This window comes from Papio anubis, chromosome 1 (genome assembly GCF_008728515.1).
Source record: "Papio anubis isolate 15944 chromosome 1, Panubis1.0, whole genome shotgun sequence".
NCBI lineage: Eukaryota > Metazoa > Chordata > Mammalia > Primates > Cercopithecidae > Papio > Papio anubis.
The window spans coordinates 157,576,764-157,599,042 of NC_044976.1; the positions used below are offsets into that span (position 1 = coordinate 157,576,764).

General features: G+C 51.5%; 1 protein-coding gene across 5 annotated transcripts in view; it reads right to left on the reverse strand.

Moving 5' to 3' along the window:
- Positions 1-1,481: 1,481 nt before the first annotated feature.
- The window catches only part of SOX13 (SRY-box transcription factor 13), a 54,748-nt gene continuing 33,950 nt past the window's right edge, over positions 1,482-22,279 (reverse strand). The window contains exons 2-14 of one of the 5 annotated variants that reach the window (XM_009189266.3): positions 16,082-16,280; positions 14,763-14,874; positions 14,590-14,676; positions 12,518-12,690; positions 12,006-12,074; positions 11,489-11,603; positions 7,189-7,274; positions 6,775-6,937; positions 6,209-6,318; positions 5,952-6,060; positions 5,396-5,539; positions 4,354-4,570; positions 1,482-3,360 (exon numbers count right to left, since the gene is read on the reverse strand). In XM_009189266.3, coding sequence (XP_009187530.1) covers positions 3,084-3,360; positions 4,354-4,570; positions 5,396-5,539; positions 5,952-6,060; positions 6,209-6,318; positions 6,775-6,937; positions 7,189-7,274; positions 11,489-11,603; positions 12,006-12,074; positions 12,518-12,690; positions 14,590-14,676; positions 14,763-14,874; positions 16,082-16,279 — 1,860 coding nt within the window. In that variant the 5' untranslated portion in view covers position 16,280 and the 3' untranslated portion in view covers positions 1,482-3,083. Of the gene's footprint in view, positions 3,361-4,353; positions 4,571-5,395; positions 5,540-5,951; positions 6,061-6,208; positions 6,319-6,774; positions 6,938-7,188; positions 7,275-11,488; positions 11,604-12,005; positions 12,075-12,517; positions 12,691-14,589; positions 14,677-14,762; positions 14,875-16,063; positions 16,281-22,279 lie in introns of all 5 variants that reach the window. The other 4 variants (XM_009189259.3, XM_009189251.3, XM_003893251.3 and 1 more) reach the window with 4 other exon arrangements.

Genomic DNA, 22,279 nt, shown 5'->3' on the forward strand with positions numbered 1-22,279 from the left:
AGCTCTCCATCGTGACCACCAGGGGGCAGGCGCCACCGCCAGCTCCTCCTCCCACATCTGCCTGCATCTTTTCCAGATATGGCGTGAGGAGGGCAAAGGAGAGGAGGCTGAGAACCTGGGCTGGGGAAAAAACAGCCAGCCAGCATCCAGGACGCTCCCCAGACCAAATGGCTGGGCGCTTAATTCTTGGGCAGTCTCTATTCCACACCCTCCCAACTTTGTAGTCCTAGAATCAACCACACCTGCCCTCTCTCACCACTACCCTCTCCAATCTAGAAATCCCTCCACTAGGACTCAAGAGCTTGAGGACTTCCCGAGTTGGGAAGTTCACTCTTATTTGTGGAAAAGGTGTTCTTTATGTCAAGACAGCCTTGAACCTCATCCAAGAGCTGAAGTTCTGCCTCATGAGCTTTGCGGAATACTACACTTTGCCCACCTGGCAGCTTTGGAGAAAGCAATCCTGTCCTTTCTGTCCAACTCTGTCTTGTTTTCTAGAGGAAACATGCCTGACCCTTCTGAAGACTCCTCTAAGGACAATGTCCACCAGGATCCCTCCTGTGCTCCTCCATGTGGGGTGCCTGCTTTGGGGCCCCTCCATTGTGAGGCCAGACTTCCCTAGTGACGGGGCGAGGTAGGGCATGCTGCCCCTGGGACTAGGTCTGTGTGGGGTACACTGGACCATCACCTCCCTTGTTGTGAACACAAACCTCTATTAATTCAGCCCAAGTCCAACTCTTCCACAAGAACTGCCATTCGGTTTTGCTGTCCCCACGCTATACTGATGGGATTAATTTTTCACCACAAGATTTGTCTCTCTAAAGCCTGGTTAATATGCATTTTTGAGGCATTTCAGTCTGTCATCCGGCCCTTGCAGGCCTATTACTTCTCCCAATGTGATAACTAGGTCTGAAGTGTTCACTCAAAGCATGTGTCATGGAGAGCCTGAAGCATTATCATTAGAGACCCTGCTTCATTAATTAGCATTGTGGGGGCCTCAGCTGGGCTTCAGGGTAAACCTTTGTGAGCCCTTTTCTGAGAAAAGGATCCACAGCTTTCATTAGAGTCTCAAAGGGCTCCTTCTCTGAATAAGAACCAGGTATAAGGTTTAATCTTGTTGTCAGATGAGGACAATGAGGCCCCAAAGGAGAGACCTGGCTCCCACTCCCCAACCCCAGCCATGTGGCCAGTTCTAGGGAGACCCTGAGCTTCCTGACTCCTATTACAGTGCTCTTACTATTGCCTTCTTAGGATCCAGGTGGCCTCACCTCCTCAAGGTAGGGGCATTCAGTGTGGGCTCTGTGGTCACTCAGGTCACTCACAGACCTGGCCTGGGATTCCCTTGCATGAAGCCGATTCCTACGAAGCCCCAGGCCTGAAGCTTTTGCAGGCTGCCACCAGGGGACAGTGGTGCCCAGGCTGGTGGCGTATTTAGGAATTCTGGACTTAAGCCAGCCTCCCTCCTCCCCTGCACAAGGGCCAGATTCTGAAATGATCGGTCTTTATTATCATCAGAAAACAAAAAAATCCCCCGAGTGTAAACAGGAGAAATGTGCTGGTTAAGTTACTCATCATTATCTTATTATTAACAAAATAAAGCACTATCTATGTTTACAGTCATAAAAAAGAAACAGCCTGGAGAGAAGTGGGGGCTTTGAAGATGAAGAGAAGACGGGGGCAGACACAGACTCCACATCTGGCCCTGTGGGATTTGGGGTTCCCATACTGATCCGTGGGCTGTTTAGATCTTTAGAGTTAGGTGACAATGGGATTTGATTTCCTTAGGGAACAAACTTTGTGAAACTGATCAGAGGCTGAGATCCAGTCCCCAGTATAGAGTCGGGGAGGGGAAGGCCGGCAGGTGAGGAGCAGGGCTGGGTGGGAGAGGCTGAAGCCCAGGAGTCTTCTCCACCTCTTCCAAGAATGGGGAGTCCCCCGCCCTGTGCTCATGAGGGAGGAATAAAGACCAGCTGCCATGGAGAGCCCCTCTCCAGGGCCTCTGACGCTGGCAGGAAGGGGAGCACCATCAATCCTCCTGTCCCGACTCCCTCGTGGGATCAGGTTGGGACCAGGGGCGGGGGCACCAGGACAAAGCCCCTTGGAGGCCGAGGCACATTCCCATGCTGATCAGAGCTAAAAATGGCTCCGTGGGAACCGACTGGCAGAGCCAGGGAGGGAGTGAAGGGGAGGGCAGGAGGAGGTCAGGAAGGCTGATGAGCCCAGGGCAGACCAGGGGCCTACACAGACCCAGAGAATCCAGAGGGCAAAGGGAGCACGGGCAGACACCAAGAAAGAGAGAAATCAAGGGCCTTGCAGAGAGACAAGGACAGAGAGAGACAGAAATGCACACAAGGAAACACAGAACCTGAGACACCCAGACTGACAAAGAGGTAGCAATTTGGGGACAAAGAGAAGCACAGAAAGAGGCTCCCGGAGAAGCAGGAGTGGCATCGAGAGACACACCCACAGGAACTCAGCAACAGTGCCTGGCACGTAGTGGGCACTCAATAAATATCTTGTGCAATGAATGAACAGATGAAACACACACACGTGCACACGCACACACACAGCAGCCAGAGGCGCAACGGGCTTGGCAGAGATGAAAACAGCAAGGGACAGCCAGACCCTTTCGCACAAAGTGCAAAGCGATCCTGGTGATAGACGAGCAGTCTGGGGGAGTGTGGGGGGGGTGTTGGTCCCACAGTGGCTGGTCCAGCCAGGACAAGAATGGAAACAAAGCATGTGACCCCAGGGAGACAGGTCAGTAGCTGCCATACCCCAGGTGAATAGACCTGCAAGAGAGGAGAGTCACACAGTGTCCCCTGGCCATGAGCCCTAAAGGCTGAGGTGCTCAGCCAGCTCAGCCCATGGCCATATTGCAGTTCCTGCCCACCCAGGCCAACAGCTCCTCAGGAAGGGAAGGCATCTCTCCCCTCATGAATGTATCTACAAGTGCACAGCTTTGCCCATCTCTGGGGCACGAACAAGTCCAAGTACCAACATAGTCTTAGGTTGGCTGGCTGTGCCCATCGGGTTGGGACGAGGTCTTCCCCAGAGGAGAAGGGGCCGGGCCCACCCAGCCAGGATCAGTCTGTGAGCACCACCAACTCCCCATCGCTCTTCTCTTCGCCCTCCGAGTCCTCGTCCTCGCTGTACCGGTACATCTCGCCATCAGCCACCGAGTGCCTGTCATCTGCGCCCTCGCCCTCCTCTCGGAGGCTGCAGGTGTTGACGATCACAGGCATGTTGGGGTCCAGGCTACGAGGGACATAGTGCTCCACCAGTGGCTGTGCCAGCGGCATGCCTGCCGCCCGAGGGTACAGGACATCCGAGGAGCTCATCTGCACCTGGCCAGCCTGCGGGCTGTGGGGCAGAGAAGGGGCACGGTGACGGATGCACACTTGATTCAACCCCAAACCCATCTCCCCTCCAAGCCTCCTCAAAGTGTGCACTCCCACTCCACACACTGTTGACTGTGACTTATATACCCTGCCCCCAGCCTGCTTTCTGATGACCAGATTCACTGAACCTACAACCCTGCAGATGACCTGCAGACCCAGGGCCATAGATGTGTTCAACAGACAATATTCTTGGAGGATCATGTTCGAATCCAGTTTTTAGAAACTGTGTATTTTATGTTTTCTTTACTTATATTTAGAGACAGGGTCATGCTGTGTCACCCATGCTGGAGAACAGTGTGCAGTCACAGCTGACTGCAGTGTCAGCCTCTCAGGCTCAAGTGATCCTCCTGCCTCAGCCTCCCGAGTAGCTGGGACTACAGGTGTGCACCACCACACCAGGCTAATTTTATTTAAAGATGAGATTTCACTATGTTGCCCAGGCTGGTCCCAAACTCCTGAGCTCAAGGGATCCTCCTGCCTCAGCCTCCCAAAGTGCTGGCATTACAGGTGTGTGTCACCACACCAGGTAGAAATTGTATATTTTAAATGCCCTGGGAGATGTCCTGTTTAAAGGAATAGAGTAGGGTGCTTGTTTTAGTCAAGTCAGGAACCTTTCTGTGTGATGAATACTTTTATTTCTAGCACCTTTGAATTTCTATTGAGTTCACTGGCAGTGGGATCTACAGGCCCTTTCTCCAGGTCCATGTGGCCAGTCCTCCAGTCACATTCCTATATCCTCAGCCACTGAGTAGTCACCATAGTCACATACATAGCCATACACAGTCGAATCGCACATGCAGGCTCAACTACACACAGATAACACACACACACAGGCATCCACACAGCACCCCTGGGGTCACACACAAAGGCAGGCCACACACTGACACCCAGCCACTCATGAGAGCTACACATGCACACACAGTCTCCTGGCTGCCTGTGGCAGGGGTCTGCTCACGGGATCACATAGCTCTGGCGGGCATCCTGACGCCGGGTCCTCATCAGGGCCTTGTACTCGCCCACACGCAGCCGCTTGCCCTCCACGATGCAGGTGCGCTTAGGCCGTGGCTTGTACTTGTAGTCAGGATACTTCTCCAGGTGCTGCCGGCTCAGCCGTGCCTGTTCCTCATAGTAGGGCTGCTTCTCCTGGTTGGTCATGGACTTCCAGCGAGATCCTGACCCAACCCCCCAGGGGCATGCAGTCAGTGCTGGGCTCTGCTGACCACCCCAAGCCCCATGCAGGACCTGAGAAGATCTTGGTCCCCAGGTAGGTCCACAAGATAATATATGTGCAAGCACTCAGCAAGGGCCTGGCCCGATATGGGTGCTCCTTGGACATTGGGCAAATGAATGAATGAAGTTAGCCTGTATAGAGGTATCCAACTGCTAGCTTAAGACTCAGTACCCACCCATGTTCCTAACAATGCAGCAACTTCCTTGAGCCTCTGGCCTGCCTGATTTTCATAAACAAAAGAGCAGCCACCTCCGGCCTTCAACAACCCAGACAGGCTCCCTGCTCAGGGCAAAATACCTGATGTCTCAGTCGACAAGAGTCCTGCCCTGCGCTGACACCACAGGAGCCTCAGTCTTGAAAACAACTGCCCCCTCGAGCCCCATCTGCCCTGCCCGACGTCCCTCTGTGGCCACCCGTAAGGACATGTAACTAAAAAAAATCTTTCTAGTGACAGCCCAGGAACACTAGTCTCTCCTGTTTTCTGCCAGAGCAAGGGTCTGGACAAACATTTAGATCACGAGTACTAAAGAATGTAAACACACACACACTGTCCTTGAGTTCTTGAGGACAGATGCTACCAAACACATCAGTGGTAAGACCCCAGGACCCAGCTGCCCTCACATCCCCAGCAACTCCTGCACCCCTATCATCAGATTCTACTGGAGTCCAACACAGTACGGAACATCACCAGGCACGCCCTAAATAGACCCAGCTGGCTCCCGCAACCAGGTCATACTGAACCAGGGCCCCAGCCACTGGCCCTTACCAAGGATCTTGCTGATGCTGGAGTTGTGCATGTCTGGGAAGGCTTGCAGGATCTTCCTCCGCTCATCCTTGGCCCACACCATGAAGGCGTTCATGGGCCTCTTGATGTGGCTGCTGTTTCGGGACTCGGGGAAGTGGCGGGAGCCTGGGAGACAGGAGTGAAGTCAGCCAGGCAGCCTGTCTGGGGTCCCAAGAGTGCCCCAGGGCCAGCAGAGAGACGTCCCCTACTTGACCAGCAGGAGGCACTGAGGAGGCTCCCACAGCAGTCAGCCAAGGAGGAGCAAGGCAGGAGCAGATGGGGCAGAAGAAACAGCAAGTTATCAGCAGAGGCCCAAGAAAATCACAGCGGTATGGCCTCAAGAGAGAGCAGAAACTCAGCAGCCACAAAACTTAGGAAAGCAGACTCAGAGACAGAGCCAACAGACACATAATGGGACAGCGGAGGCACACACACCTGGAAAGGACCCAACAGACCAAGGGAGGGAAGAGATCAGAGGCAGACACAGCCTGCCCTGGCAGGATACAGAGTTGGGCCCTCCTGCCCATCAGCCCCGCACCTGAGCCCTCACCATCCATGTCACAGCTCAGCATGGCTTCCTCCAGTGGGTGCACGCAGCCGTCTTCCAGCCGCTCCTTGGCTGGGGATGAGTCCAGGCTGATGAGGTCCTAGATTGACAGGGGCAACCTGACATCAGCCTCTGCTGCATCACCCCACTCCTCTCCCTGCTCCTCTCTTGGTGGCCTCAGACTGTGTCTTCCACCCCTGGCCACCATTTGTTGCTGCCTCCAGGTTCAGGGGAGTGGGGGACCTTACCTTACGGAAGGGGGTGTTGGGGGAGCCTTCCAAGGCCCCACTGTGGCTGTGCAGCAGCTGCCGAGCATCCTGGATGGCTTTGGTGACAGCATCCCCTTCACCAAGGAAGCCTGTGGGAGAGGGCAGAAGGGACGGAAGAGAAGCGAGAGAAGCTGAGGGCATCAGCCCAGTGTGAGTCCAAATTCCATCAGCCTCCCGCCATGCCACTCCCATGAGGCACCTGAGTTACTGTTCCCTCCTGTCCTTCCGCGGGGCGGCTGCATTGCACGTCCTCAAGGGGATGCCACTTACACTGGCTATTTGTTGTGCATGTCAATAGACTAGAAATGAGAATCGTACCCCCTGGAACTGTGCGACTCTGGCCTGAATCCCTGATGCTTGGAACACCCAGAGAGATTATGATGAGGGAGAGGAGGAAGGGGATCTTCTGCTAAGAGCAAGTCTAACACCTTGTTTGATAAAATCTGGAACCCAGGGAGGAGAAGGGACCTGCTCAAGGTCACATCATGCCGCTGGCCCTCCCCTAAAGAGGGCTGAGGGACAAGTGCAGGCAGCAGGAGGCTTACCCAGAGGCAGGCTCGGGGGGCTGGACTGCAGGTCCCGTGTGGGGCCTCCATGGCTGGGGGGGCGGGGCGCACAGTTGCTCATCTTCAGGCTTGGGGAGCTGGAGGTGTTGGGCAGCTCAGGAGCCTTGGGCTTGGCTGTGAGGTTCAGGGGCTGGGAGGGCTCCTGAGGGAGACCCGGCAGGTCAGAGGATGACAGACACCAAAGGAGACTCCCACAGCAGGACAGAGAGGAAGGGAGGTGAGCATACCCAGAACACACAAGGAGACGGACAGAAAAGCGGGCGCAGAAGGAGCGGGTGAACAAGAACACAGGATGCCAGGGCTCACCAGTTCACACCCCGCAGTCCCCTAACACGGCAGCCGGCCGTCATAAGCTCGAGAGGGAGCCCCAGGCCAGTGGGTAAAGGGCGGTACCTGCAGGGGGTGGTGGGCGGCCATGGCCCCAGGCCTCTTCACCACTGGGGCAGGGGGGCTGTGCAGCAGCTGCAGCGGATACTCCACTATGGAAAAGGCGGCAAGGAGAAAAGTCCTGGATGAGCACAGAACAGCAGACACCCTGCTTGACGAGGTCCCAGCACCACAAGGTGGGCAATAGCTCGGAGCTGGGCCAGCTTGGTTCCAACCCCTGCCCTCCCCAGCCCCAAAGCACTGCTGGGTGGCTCCTATCCCCTCAACCCACACTACCCCTGCACACTGACTGGTATCTTCAGCGGGTTCCCGCCCTTCCCAACTCACTCTAAATAGAGTTTCCCAGATTCTAGAGTCCCATCCAATGGCACAATGAGAGAGGGTACATCATCTATTCATCCAACAGCTACTTTTATTTTGTACCTACTGGGCACAGGGCACAAAAGCGGCTGCCTGTTGTGTAGAACGTCTCATGTGTATCATCTCACAATAATACATGGTATGTGATATATAACAGGCTGAATACATCATCATCCCATTTTAAAGAAAAGAAATGAAAACCTTAGAAGTCAAATGGGGCCAGGTGTGGTGGCTCACGCCTAGCACTTTGGGAGGCTGAGGTGGGAAGACTGTTTGAGGCCAAGAATTCAAGACCAATCTGGCCAACATAGCAAGACCCCCATATCTATTATGAAGAATTTAAGCCAGGTGCGGTGGCTCATGCCTGTAATCCCAGCACTTTGGGAGGCCAAGGTGAGTGGATCACAAGGTCAGGAGTTCAAGACCAGCCTGACCAGCATGACCAACAAGGTAAAACCCCATCCCTACTAAAAATACAAAAATTAGCTGGGCATGGTGGCAAGCGCCTGTGATCCCAGATATTCAGGAGGCTGAGGCAGGAGAATCACTTGAACCCAGGAGGCAGAGGTTGCAGTGAGCTGAGATCGCACAACTGCACTCCAGCCTGAAAGACAGAGTAAGACTCTGTTTCAAAAAAAAAAATTTTTAATTTTCAAAACTAAAAAAATAAAAAGAAGAAAAATGGGTTGTCCACAGAGCTACGAAATGGCAGCATCAGGATTTGAACCCAGGACCTCTAGACTCCACAGCCTTTCCTTCTCCTTGACATGGCACTCCTACCTACCCTATCTCACTCCCAGGCCCAGCATCCAGGTGGAGAGATGGAGAGATAGGCCACATGTAGAAATCACGAAGTGCATGGCAGGTGGTGATGAGAGCCACACAGGCAGAACACCAGTGAACTCTGCTCCAGCAGGGTAACTAAAGCAGGCTCCCTGTGGGAGCCGAGGTGTGCGCTAGTGCCTGCAGCATGGGCAGGATTCGGGCAGGTGGAGATGGGGTGGTGGCGTGTGTGAGGGTGAGCTGTGGGGAATGAGGCCGGCCATGAGGGCCGGGTTGGCTCCCAGGCCCGTGAAGGCCGAGGTCAGGAGTGTGGAGCCCATGCTGTGGGTACAGAGCACCGTGTAAGGTTTGTGAGCTAGGGAGGGCCACTGTTTGCAGTCAGCTTTTGCAAGGGACCTTGCTTGCTTAGTTTCTGGAGCAAACAAAGAGGGAGGCAGCCGTGCCAGTCCCAGGTTCCCACACCTTATTTACTGCCTCACTTGCCCAGAAAGCAGTTGAGGGCCCTATCCCTGACCAGATCACTGTCCCCTTGCTTCCATGGCTCTCCTCCACATTCATGAGGAGTTGCAATGGTTTGGAATTGCCCCGTCCTCCACCTTCAACCTTCTCCACTCCACATTCCCCCAGCTAACTGGAAACTTCCACATTGGGCCTGTCTTAGTCCACTCGGGCTGTTGAAACAAAGTGCCATAAACTGGACAGCTTACAGACCTCAGAAATTCATTCCTCAGTTCTGAAGGGGAATTTGCTTCAGAATGAATTATACCTTGAGTCTTACCTATAACTGATTTGAGATTTATTATTATTTTTGTCTGTTATGCGACAGGGCCTCACTCTGTCTCTGTATGTCTCGCTCTGTCTCCCAAGAGGGTATACAGTGGTGCAATCATAGCTCACTACAGCCTTGTCCCCCTGGGCTCATGCAATCCTCCTGCCTCAGCCTCCCAAGTAGCTGGGACCACAGGCACAGGCCACCATGCTGGGCTTTTTTTTTTTCTGTAGTGACAGGGTCTCACTTTGTTGCCCACGCTGGTCTTGAACTCCTGGCATCAAGCAGTCCTCCTGCCTCAGCCTCCCAAAGTGCTGGGATTATAGACATGAATCACTGCGCCCAGCCTAGGTGAGATTAGATGAGGCTCTGGACTTGAAACTTTTGAACTGATGCTGGAACAAGTTAAGATTTGGGTGCCTATTGGGATGGAATGAATTGCATTTTGCATATGACTAGAAAATGACCTGGGGAGAGTCTGGGGCAGAATGCTATGGTCTGAATATTTGTGCCCCTCTATGTTGAAATCTAATTCCCAATGTGATAGAATTAGGATGTGGGACCTTTGGGGGGTGACTGGGTCATGAGGGTGGAGCCCTCAGGAATGAGATTGGAGGCCTGAGGGAGCCTGTTTACCCCTTTCACCACCTGAGGACACAGTGAGAGACGCCATCTGTGAACCAGAAAGTCGGCCCTCACCAGACACCGAATATGCTGGCTTCATGATCTTGAAATTCCCAGCCCCCAGAACTGTATGTGAGGAATAAACGTCTGTTGTTTATGAGCCACCCAGTCCATGGTGTCTTTCTACAGCCCCTGAATGGATGAAGATGGGGCCTGGCTTTCTCAGTCCTTCGTGTTTCCCCTTCACACCACCCTACAGTGCCCGGCCAAAACCACGCAGGAGCGGAGAGCGGGTGGGACTGAGCAGTCTACCCAAGCCCACAGCCTACAGGCCTCAGGGAATTTCCTCTTCTGTCTCTTTCTCACCTGTGGAACAGGGATGATGAACTAGCACAGGTTGCCTTTAAAGCTGTCCACACTCCTGGGGTAATTATGGGCAGCGTCTCTGCCCTGTCCCCATAACTCTCTGTCACTGCCCTAGTTCAGGTATCATCCCCTATTACTAGAATCACCTCAGCAGGTCCTGCTTCTGGCCTCCACTCCCTACTCCTCAAAGCCAGAATGACACACTCACTACTCTAACGTTCACATGCACCCACGGCCTAGAAAATAAATCCCAGACTCCATGCTCCGTCCCCAACTGCCCTGCACCATCAGGTCCCACACCCTTGTCTGACACATGGCCAGTCTGCTGAATTTCAGTGATGGGGTGACACGGTGTAGGCAGGGGCAAGGGTGTGACATGGCCAGAGTGACATGGTGTAGGCAGGGGCAAGAGTGTGAAGATAGGAATCGTGGCTGTTAGAATTTGGGAGATGTTGGCTCAAGCCTATAATCCCAGCACTTTGGGAGGCCGAGGCGGGAGGATCACTTGAGGTCAGGAGATCAGCCTGGGCAACATGGCGAGACTTTGTCTCTACTAAAAATACAAAAATTAGCCAGGCATAGTGGTGTGCACCTGTAATTCCAGCCACTCGGGAGGCTGAGGCAGGAGAATTGCTTGAACATGGCAGGCGGAGGTTGCAGCAGTGAGCTGAGATTACACCATTGCACTCCAGAGCCCAGGTGACAGAACAAGTGAGACTCTGTCTCAAAACACAAACAAACAAACAAACAAAAAAGAATTTGGGAGATTTATAAACCCCAGTTAATATTCCAGATTTTTTTTTTTTTTAAATGGAGTCTCGCTCTGTCACCCAGATTGGAGTGCAGTGGTGCAATCTCAGTTCACTGCAACCTCCGCTTCCCAGGTTCAAGCGTTTCTCCTGCCTCAGACTTCTGAGTAGCTGGGACTACAAGCATGCACCACCACACCCAGCTAATTTTTGTATTTTTAGTAAAGATGGGGTTTCACCATGTTGGCCAGGCTGGCCCCAAACTCCTGACCTCAAGTGATCCACCCACTTTGGCCTCCCAAAGTGCTGGGATTACAGGCGTGAGCCACCGTACCCGGCAATATTCCAGATATTAATATTCTGGCACAGTAAATATACTCGAATTGGGGAGACTAGACCTGGATTGCTACATCATTTTACATCTGGAAAGGGCTTTATGGTTTTTCAGTGTGCTATTTCTTTTCATTCTCCCAGTGAAGTTCAGTGAAATTCAGCAAGATTCAGAAAAAGAGGATTATTCTTCCACCAGACAGATCCAAAACTGAGGCCCAGGAAGTTCACATAGCAAATTAATGGATGAGAGTCGCTCCAGGGCGCTTTCCCTGACCTCAGGACAGGTTGGCTGCCGTGCTGGAACCTCCCTTCTCTCACTCACCTGGTTTGCAGGGAATGGGCTGAATGGGTAAGGCCAGCTGGGAGTCGGGGGTGACAGGCAGAGGTTGGTGGCTTGGGGGGAAGGCTGGGATCATGACATAAGGCATGTTAACCTGCTGAAGGCAAAGAAACGCTGTGTGAGTCCCCAGGGACCCAAAGAGCTACCCAACTATGGTCAGCCTACGACACAGAGAATGGACCCATGGACAAGAGGCACAGGGGATAAAGCAGGGACAGTTTTCTAAAGGATCCCTCTGACCCTAGGCCACCTCTGTGGGCCCCTGTCTACCTGTCCTCAGATCTCAGCTGGGGAGGAAGACAGGCCGGGCTCCTCCCTTAAAGCAGGGAAGGAAGACAGGTTGGAGGCTAGAACAGAAATAACCCTCCTCGGGTCAGGCCTGAGTGATTCTGCTCTGGTGCTTTAACTCGGTGCACATCCCCTGTCCCCAGCACCCTCCAGGCTGGTGTCAACTCCCTCAACCACCTCCCATGCCTCTCTGGGTCTCCCTTCCGGTTACCTGGATCTGCTGCTGAAGGAGGTTGATCTTATGCTGCTGCTGAATCAGCTGCTGCTGCTGCTTTGCAATCTGGGAGAGGGAAAGAGTGGGCAGAGGGGGTCACGGACATTAGCCCTGGGGCCCAGAGCCTGCCCAGCCCTAACCACGCCCTGCTTTCTACAGTGGGGCAAACCGCGGAGTGGGGTGGCAGTAGGGAGCAGAGCAGTCAGCCCTCAGAATTGGTTCTCCTTTTGTAGGAAGCTCATCCCTCCCTCCAAGACCAGAAGGCTGGGTAGGAAGCTGCAAGCTGCTCTTCCTGCAGAGTCCCTTTCATACCCTCCTACCCTGACCCCGCACAAGGGCTCATGAATCAGTCCAGGTGGGAATCCTACAGCCCCTGGCCATAGACCCTGCCCCGCCTGCCCCCAGGCCCCAGCTTGCACTGGTGAGGCCTGCCCCTAAGGCACCCTTCTCTAGGTCCTGACACACTCCTTTTCCTGGAAAGAAAGCCACACCCACCGAACAGGACCTACCTGCTCCTGCTGCTGCCGGGCAAGCTCCATCTGCTGCTGCTGCTTCTCAAACAGCATGGCAGCCATGTTCTTCTGCTCCGAGTGGGCTGTCAGGAGCTGGTCCCGCAGGGTGGACAGCTGGTGGATCATGACCAGAAGCTGGAGCTCCTTCTCTGCTAGGCTCTCTTGGGTCCCTGCTCCACAGTGAAACAGCCCCCATTGAGACTTTTTATTTGTTCATCTGTACATCCATCCATCTATCCACCCATCTATCAAAAACTTATTGAGCAATTGCTATGTCCCAGGGCCATTAGGGGCTGAGCCACAGAGATGATGACACAAGATGCTGGCCTTGAAGGGGGTTCTTCATGTTGCTACCTGGCAACTACTAGCCTAGAAGTTCTCCCCTATTAGCCACGAATTCCAGCCCCTGAAAATGCTGACAGTGGGACGTCTCAGCCCCAGAGCCCTGGGCCTCTTGAATGTCCTCGAGTGCTCAGCACCACACAGGGTCAGGGTGGACAACCATCCCATTAGAGGGATCCAGTGGGACACACTCCAGCTTTGAAGCAAGACAGCTCTGGGGTCAATTCCCATTTCCACCCGTGCTGCCTGTGAGCTGTTAGGCCAAGTTACCAATTTCTCTGCACTTTAGGGTTTTTAGAGTCTGTTAAGTGGGCATAATAACAGTCACTTCAGAGGGTTACTGTGAGGGATAAATGAGCTAATAGAGGCCAGGCTTGGTGGCTCACGCCTATAATCCCAGCACTTTAGGAGGCCAAGGCAGGTGGATCACTTGAAGTCAGGAGTTCAAGACCAGCCTGAACAACATGGTAAAACTCCATCTCTATAAAAATGCAAAAATTAGCCGGGCGTGGTGGCACATGCCTATAATCCCAACTACTCGGGAGACTGAGGCAGGAGAAGTGCTTGAACCCAGGAGGCGAAGTTTGCAGTGAGCCAAGATCACACCACTATATTCCAGCCTGGGCAACAGAGCCAGCTGTCTCCAGGAAAAAAAAAAAAAAAAAGAAGCACTAATATATACAAAGCTCTTAGTCCAGGATCTGGAACGTGGTCCTCAACCAATAAATGTTAGTGCTTCCCTGACCTCCAGTTTAGCTCCTGTCTGATGCAGCAGTTTATTCCTGAGTACCTGGCCACAGACCTTTTTTTTTCTTTTTTCTTTTTTTTTTTAAACATCGGAATCACTCAGGGATCCTTTGAGAAGTATAGAGGCCCAGGCCCCTACCATGCCCCAGGGTTCCCATTCAATAGGTGGGGGTGGAGCCTGAGCATCTCTATGGTTTTAAAGTTCCCTCTGTGGGTGTGATCGATGACAATGCAAAAATGATCATTCTGGCTGGGTGCGGTGGGTGGCTCATGTCTGCAGTTCCAGCAATTTGAGATGCCAAGGTGGGAGGACTGCCTGAGCCCATGGGGTCTGAGACCAGCCTGGGCAACATAGTAAGACATCATCTCTATTAAAAAATATGTAAAAATTAGCCTGGCTTGGTGGCAGGTGCCTGTGTTCCCAGCTACTCAGGGGTCTGAGATGGGAGGATCACTCAGGAGGTTGAGGCTGCAGTGAGTCAAGATTGTGCCTCTGCACTCCAGCCTGGGCAACATAGGGAGACCGTATCTCCAAACTGCCCCCCCTCAAAAAAAAGCAAAAACAAAACAAAAAAATCACTCTAAGGAACCCAAGCCCATTAATCACTACTTCTCATTCACTTAGTGAGGTCCAACTGACCTAGAATTAATTAGAGTGAAAGGGAACTTTCTGCTCATGTTGCGGTTAGACCTGGGAAGTGGCAATGACATGCCTGAAGTCACAAGGGTGCCTGGTGAGAGCCCAGATTCAGAGTCATGGGATTTGATTCCTACCAGGCCTCTCCTGCATGGGATGAGTGAGACCTAATGCTTGGGGCCCCCAGGCGAGGGATGGTGATGACCCCTAAGGCCAGGCAGGAGCCAGATGGCACAGGATAGGTATGAGGGTACCAAGAACTGCCCTACAGAGCCAGGCTGCATGACCAGACCAGAAGAGAGATGGGGTTCAAACATCTCCCCCACCCCCGACAGGCCTTCACCTTTGACATCTTTGGCTTCCATAGAGTTCCTTCCTAGAAACCTCTCCTTCCAGTCACTGGACAACAGCTTCTCGATGGCTGGCACCACTGGAAGACAGCAAAGGGGTGAGGAATAACCGTCTTAACACCTTCCTGCCTCAGGCTTCTGCTTCTAACTAGGGCAGACATCCTACCTTCTTTCAAATTTCGGTTGAAGTCCAGCTTCTCCTGGCTTCCAGAGGCAGCCTCCGACGCTCCTGGTCTCTTGGGTTCCGGGGACCCATTACCCTCTGGAGAGCTACAGTCCTGCAAGACATACTGAATTGTCACCATTGCCCCCAGGAGAAGGGGACAGGCTGCAGGGAGGGCTGGGAACCCCAAAGATGTGTACCCTGAGGGATCCCAGCCCTATCCAGGTCCTACTTCTCCACTCAGTAGGCCCCTTTGACCTCTACCTGCCCAAGCTTTGTTCAGGAAAAGAAGAGAAGATTTCAAAACAAAAGACCTGGGTTTCAGTCTAGGCTCAGTGACTCACACAATGCTTGATCCCACACAAGTCCCTGAACTGCTCTGAACCTGACTTCCCTCTTTTGAAAATGGAAATATTAATACCTCCTCTGTCACAGGATTGTTGCTGGGATCAAGGGAGTTAATGCATGTGAATGAGGTCTGCCATTGCAATCAGGGGCCAAAAGTCACCTACTAATTATTACTCCCTTGAACACACCCACTACACCAGCAGGGCTGCAACAGGGAGCAGGCAGGGGCTGGCAAAAGTTACTCAAACTCCCCACTGCCTGCCTCACTCCTCTTATCAAAGTCCTCCCCATTCTTTAAGGCCTAGCTTGAGGCTCTACTTCTCCAGGAAGTCTTCCTGGATCACATCACCAGTGCCCCCACCCTCCAACCCCCTCCTCCAGGCTGGATTCTTTCTTAGAGCCCATAACTCTCCTCATTTTCACTTATTTGGATTTTCATTATATGTTACCTTTTTACATCTCCTATATGAAATCAGAATTTGTAGGAGCTGCAAGAATCCTTATTAATCATGTAGCTCAATTCTCTTGTTTTAAGGGTGAAGAACCGTATCATCTTTAACAGTGACCTAATTCTTGCTTGGGTAATTAGGCTGATTTTCCCAAATCACCTGAAAAAGCTGGTAGATGACTTTTAGGCCAAACTTTAGCATGTGTGTTCTATCTCCCCATCTAGTCCTCAGAAACAAGGACTGGGTCACACATAGGTGAACAGTCACTATCAAGTGAGTGAGTGAGTGCAGGCGTGAATCCAGGTCCTGCTCTGATAGGTGACTCTGCTTCCAGCCTCAGACTGAACTTGGCAGTGCCTCCCTGCTTCCCTGCACAGCGTCTTACCCCTATGATCACCATTTCTGCCTGTATCTGCTGCCATCTAGGGGAGTGGGCCTGCCCAGTCTAGCAGAGAGCCCAGGTACAGCGCATGGGTGTGAGGATGGAGGCAGGGCGGGAACACTGACCCAGGAGCCCCTGAAAACCTGGGCTGGAGCTTGGGGGTCAGCACTATCCTGAGAGGCCCGGGCTGGGTCTCCAGGCTGAGGTTCAGCGGCAGTGGCTGAGCCCTGGGGGGCCTCATGGCAAGGCTCTTTCTTCTCCTCTGACTTGATGGTGCAGTTCACCATGGTGCCAACGCCATCCAGGGCCAGCTGGGCAGAGATGGGGCTCCTCATGGACATCCTGGGGGAGGGACAGAGTGAGCTGAGGTGAGTCCCCGGTCATAAACTTCCGCCCAGAGGCAGTGATCCTACTGTTTGCTCCCCTGACCCCACCCAAGTGCCTCCTGGTGCCCGTCACACGGGCACACTCACGGAAAGGGCAAGCCTACTTATGAACCCACAGAAAAAAATCAGCAAAGGCTCTTGTATCCCTCATGCTTTTTTGTTTTTTGCTTTTTAAACAAAAAGTTCTAGAGAAAAGTGGGCCCACGCTTCCACACGCGCTGCCTGTGTAATGCTGGGACTACAGGACTAGTGGACTGACCAGCCCAACTAACGAGGCCAGATACTGACTGGCTGTCTCTGAGCCCAACAGAGTTGGGAAGTGAGAGAGAGAGAGAGAGAGAGAGAGACAGTGCACATCTGTCTGTGTATGTTTGTATGTATACAAATGCTTCCCTGCCCCGACTCCCTCACTCTGTCACCCAGTCTGGAGTGCAGGGGTACGATCTCAGCTTACTGCAACCTCTGCCTCCTGGGTTCAAGTGATTCTCCTGCCTCAGCCTCCCGAGTAGCTGGAATTACCACGCACCACCATCCCCAACTAATATTTGTGTTTTTAGTAGATATGGGGTTTTGCCATGTTGGCCAAGCTGGTCTCCAACTTCTGACCTCAGGTGATCTGCCCACCTCGGCCTCCCAAAGTGCTGGAATTACAGGCGTAAGCCACCATGCCCAGCCTACAAATGCATTTTTATAATTAGTTACCAAAACTTAAAAGTCAAGAGATAGCACATAAAAATCTAAATTTGAACTTCTAGCTCAATTGTCGTTGTGGCAAATATTGGCTGGAATTGAGTAATGGGTATTTCTTATGGACAGGCCAGTCTACCTTAGCCTCTAGACTCCTACTACTCCCCAAAAGGGAAACCAAGTATTAACTATATAAGACATATAGTCTTCTATATATAAGACATATAGTCTTCTTCTTACAGTGGAGACAAGGTAAAAGTAAATGATTTCTTACTTCATGCATCTATCAAAAGGGGGGAAATAGCCAGGTATGGTGGTTCATGCCTGTAATCCCAGTTACTCAAGAGGCTGAGGAAGGGGCATCACTGGAGGTCAGGTGTTTGAAGACAGTCTGGACAACCTAGTGAGACTCCCATCTCTTTAAATAAAAAAAAGGGGGGAGGGTGGACAGAGGGGAATAACAGACTGAGATGATTGGCTTTACAAAAAATATTTTCCAATATCTAGCTAGAATCTCTCATTTAGAGTATGGCCACTATAGGTATTTGAGTTTGCAGTTCCTAGTTTAAGCAGCTGGTATACCTGGCAGACCCTCTTGAGACTCTGCACCTGCTGTTCCTTTCCTGTCACATCACTGCCTGGGACATCTGAGGAGCTGAGCAATCGTAGCATCTCAGGGAGTGGTCATGCCAGGCTTGGGCAGAGCAGCAGATGCCTATCCTCCAAAGTCACTGGGGCACGCATCCAGAGATGCGCTCTGGATTCTAGTGGGAACACACAGCAGGTTCCAGCTACGCATGGGTCCTGCCTCAGCTACTGACTAGCCCAGTGACCTAAGGCAAGTTGCTTAGCTGCTCTGTACTTCAAGTTTCCTCACCTGTAAAATGAGCATAGTAAGAGTGCCTACTCTACAGGGCGGCCGTGAGAACTAGGAGTTGATATTTATATGGTACTTAGAACAGTTCGTGGCACCAGTAAGCACTGATCTGGTGTTTTGTTGTTTTCTTGTGTATTACATTTCCAAATACCATCACATGATCTGGTGTTTGTTAAACCACTACTAGTTGGAATGCAGTATAAGGACCAGCAGCTTCAGTATGCCTTGGGGGCTTGAGAGGCAAAGTCATGGGTCCTGCCCACAAATCAGAATCTCTGGGAGTTAGGCCCTCCAGGTGATTCTGATATGCACGAGTTAGAAAAGCACTGTTAAATAATTTTTTTAATTTTTTTTTTTGCATGGAGATTAGATGTTTAGGAGAGGTATGTAAGGCTAAAATCAGATATAGTAAAAATATCCCTACAGTAAAAAATTCCTTAAACATCCCAGGCGCAGTATGGTATTTAAATATTGCATCAACTATGTATGGATGCATTTGGATAGATTGCATCAACTCTGTAAAATGTTATGTATTATGAAACATGTATTGTATATAATAGAGTACATGTAGAGTATTTTAAATAAGTAAATATTATAATTGAATAAAATATATACAATCAGTCCTCTGTATCATAGTTTCCACATCCATGGACTCAACCAACCTCAGATCGAAAATATTTAAAAAAGAAATTTCATCTGTACTGGACATGCAGACTTGTCATTATTCCCTAGACAATACAGTGCAAAAACTATTTACATATGATTTATATTATATTAGGTATTATAAATAATCTAGAGGCACAGGGGCTCATGCCTGTAATCTCAACACTTTGAGATGCTGAGGTGGGAGGATTGCTTGAGGCCAGGAATATTGTATTTTTTTTGTAGAGACAAGGTCTTGCTATGCTGCCCATGAGCCTGAGAAACATAGCAAGACCCTGCCTCTACAAAAGAATACGAAATTTAGCTGGGGGTGGCATGCGCCTGTAGTCCTAGCTACTCAGGAGGGTGAGGCTGGAGGATTCGCTTGAGGCCAGGAGTTTGAAGCTGCCAAGATTAAGCCACCACACTCCACTCAGGGTGACAGAGTAAGACCCTATCTCAAAAATAATAACAACTGGCCGGACGTGTTGGTTCACGCCTGTAATTCTAGCACTTTGGGAGGCCGAGGTGGGTGGTGCACCTGAAGTCGGGAGCTCAAGACCAGCCTGACCAACATGGAGAAACCCCGTCTCTACTAAAAATACAAAATTAGCCAGACATGGTGATGCATGCCTGTAATCCCAGCTACTCAGGAGGCTGAGGCAGGAGTATAGCTTGAACCTGGGAGGCGGAGGTTGTGGTGAGCAGAGATGGCACCATTGCACTCCAGCCTGGGCAACAAGAGTGAAACTCTTGTCTCAAAAATAATAATAATGATAATAATAACAATAAATAAAAATAAGGTATACGGAAGGATGTGCATAAGTTATATGTAAATACTATGCCATTCTTTATCAGGGACTTGAACATCAGCACATTTTGGTACCTTTGGGGGTCCTGGAACCAACCATCTCAGATACAGTGGGATGACTAGACAGTCTTACATCACTTAATAGCATAAACATGTTCTGAGAAATGCATCACCAGGCAATTTCTTTGTTATTCAAACCTCATAGAGTATGTTTACACAAACCTAGATGGTACAGCCTACTCCACACCTCGGCTGGATGGTATAGCCTATTGCTCCCAGGCTACGAACCTGTACAGCATGTTACTGTACTGAATACTGTAGGCAATTGTAATGCAATGGTTAAATATTTGTGTATCCAAACATCCAAATATAGAAAAGCTACAGCAAAAACACAGTAGTAGAATCTTGCAGGACCACCGTCCTACATGTGTTCGGTCGTTGACGGAGACGTTGGTGGGAAGGCACCGCATGAGTGCATGTGTATTTGATTTGATTTCACCTTGCCGATCAGATCAGACTCTCCTGCTCACCCACTTTCAAAGTGTAGGGTTCCCCAGGGGCTGGGCCCCAGGACAGGGCACTGCAGAGAGGGGCCTCCCTGACCATAAGAAGAAAGGCCCCATCCAACCTAGATGCAGAGAAGAGAAGAGACCCTAGCCCAGCTCGCTCTGCGGTCCCCTCCTGCAGCCCAGGGGCCTGGAGAGCGTCCAGGAAGCAGGCGGCTCAGCCCATCCGGGCACCGGGAGGGGCTCAGAGCCAGGCCGAGAGCAGGGGGGTGAGAAGTGGGAGTGGGCGCAGTCGGGGAGGGGGTTTTATCCTGAAGCCGAAGGCAGCAATTACATAACAAACAAACCCTGGGCTCAAGCTGTGAATTAATCAAACCGCTGAAAATAAAACCTTCCTCTCAGGAACTTCAGACAAAAGAAATGAAAACAACCAGGCTGGCTGGAAAATAAAAGGCAGCAGCACTGAATGGGGGACAAAAGGAAGCCAGACAATAGGGTGTTGGACAAAAGCAATAAAGCCAAAGGAAGTGTGACAGGCGCACAATGCGGGCCTGTGGGCCTCTGATCCGTCGGCTCTGCACCACCTCACTCACACCCACCGCGGGCACAGGCCGGCCACCGGGTCCCTCCTCACTCCAGACTTGGGTCCTAAGGGTCTCTCCTTCATTCTGTCCCAACTTCAGGGGCTTCCAGCTCCTACCTCGAAGCCTTCCTGCTGCAGCCCAGAAATCCCAGCAGCAGCCGCAGCCTCCGGGAGCATGGTCAGATGAGAGGGACACAAAAGTCCAAGGTCTCCCCAGTTGGGGATGGTGAACAACCATCCATCCCTGGAGCTGATGGTGGAGGCAAAGGAGGCCATCATCTGTCCTAATTACCCTAGGACTGCGTGGCCCAAGATTGCAGCCACTTGCCACACGTGGCTACTAAGCACTTATAATGCAGCCAGTCCCAACGGAAATGTGCTGTGAGCATCAAACCCACCCCAGGTTTCGAAGGCTTAGTACACAGAATAGAATGTAACTAAGAATAGAATTCTTAGTACACAGAATAAAATAGCTCATTAATAATGGTTACTGATTACAAGTTGAAATTCTTTCTGGATAAGTTGGGTTAGAGAAAATATATCACTAAAATTCATTTCACCTATTTCTTTTTATGCTTTTTTATGTAGCTACTAGCAAATATTACACATGCAATTCCCATTATATTTCTGTTGGACAGCGCTGCATTAGGACACCTCCTCCCTTTGAGCTTTTACACACACTTAGCCTCCACGGTCCCTCCAGCCAGGCACCATGGATCACCCTTATATTAGGAAGCCTGTCTCCTGGCCCTCTCAGCGGCCTACCCTGGCCTCCAGCACAAAGACAATGGCTCCTGGTGACCAGCCAAGCCAGCTTAGAGGTGTCAGTCTGTTCACTAGGGCTTGGTGCCCACCAGATAACCCTGCCCAGACAAGGGCCCTTCCATCCTCACAGGTGTCTGGCTCAACGGCAGGTGCTGGGCACTGGCCCTTAGTTGGTATCCTCTGGGCCCACTTGTCTGTGAAAAGGCAACAGCCCAGGCGCAGTGCCACCCCGCCGCCACTGGAGAGCATCTCTGGGTCTCACCTTTGAGGGAGAGGGTCCCTGGGTACCTCTTTTACCTCCCCCTCCCCCTCCCCAAGCACAGGTCTGCTTGAGAAGAGCAGCTCCTTTCCCTGCCCTGTCTGGTCTTAAGGGAACCAAGCCCCAGCCTGCCATGGCCCAGAGAGACGCAGGTGTCTCTGTGAAGAGCATCAGTGCCAGGCTCCAGATCCTAACCATCCCAGAGAGGGGAGTGACGGTCCCATGATCAACTAGATAAGGGAGGAAAGGGAGCGAGATGGAAAGAGAGGGGTCGTTACATGGTCACTGCTCTGTCACTCTGCAGCTGGGGGTCTCTGCACAGTCTGTTTCACCCCTGCAAGCTGTGTCTGTAAAACAAGGGTCCTGGAGGGAGTCAGGGGACAACTTGGAAGACCCACAGGGTTTGAATCCAACAACCTGGGTTTAAATTCCTGCCCTGCCACAGGCTAACATGTGTGAACCTAGTCAAGTTAATTAACCTCCCTTAGCCTGTCTCCTCATCCTTACAATGAGCACAATAACCTATATCTCACTGGTGTCCATGAAGATTAAATAATACAGGGTGAATATCTATCTATAAGTTGTGCACAGTCCAAGATGCTCTGAGAGTCAAGTGGTTGAGAGAAAAGACTCTAGAGTCAGATAGACTTGGGTACCTTTGAATCCCAACTCTGACCAATCATTGCTGTGCAACCTTGGGCAAGTAACTTAACTTCTCTGTGCCCATTTCCTCCTCAGTAAAATGGGAATAAGAAACTCAACGTGGAGAGATGAATCTTCTGTTGATAACACCAGACCCTATCAGAGTGCCTATTTTACATTCTC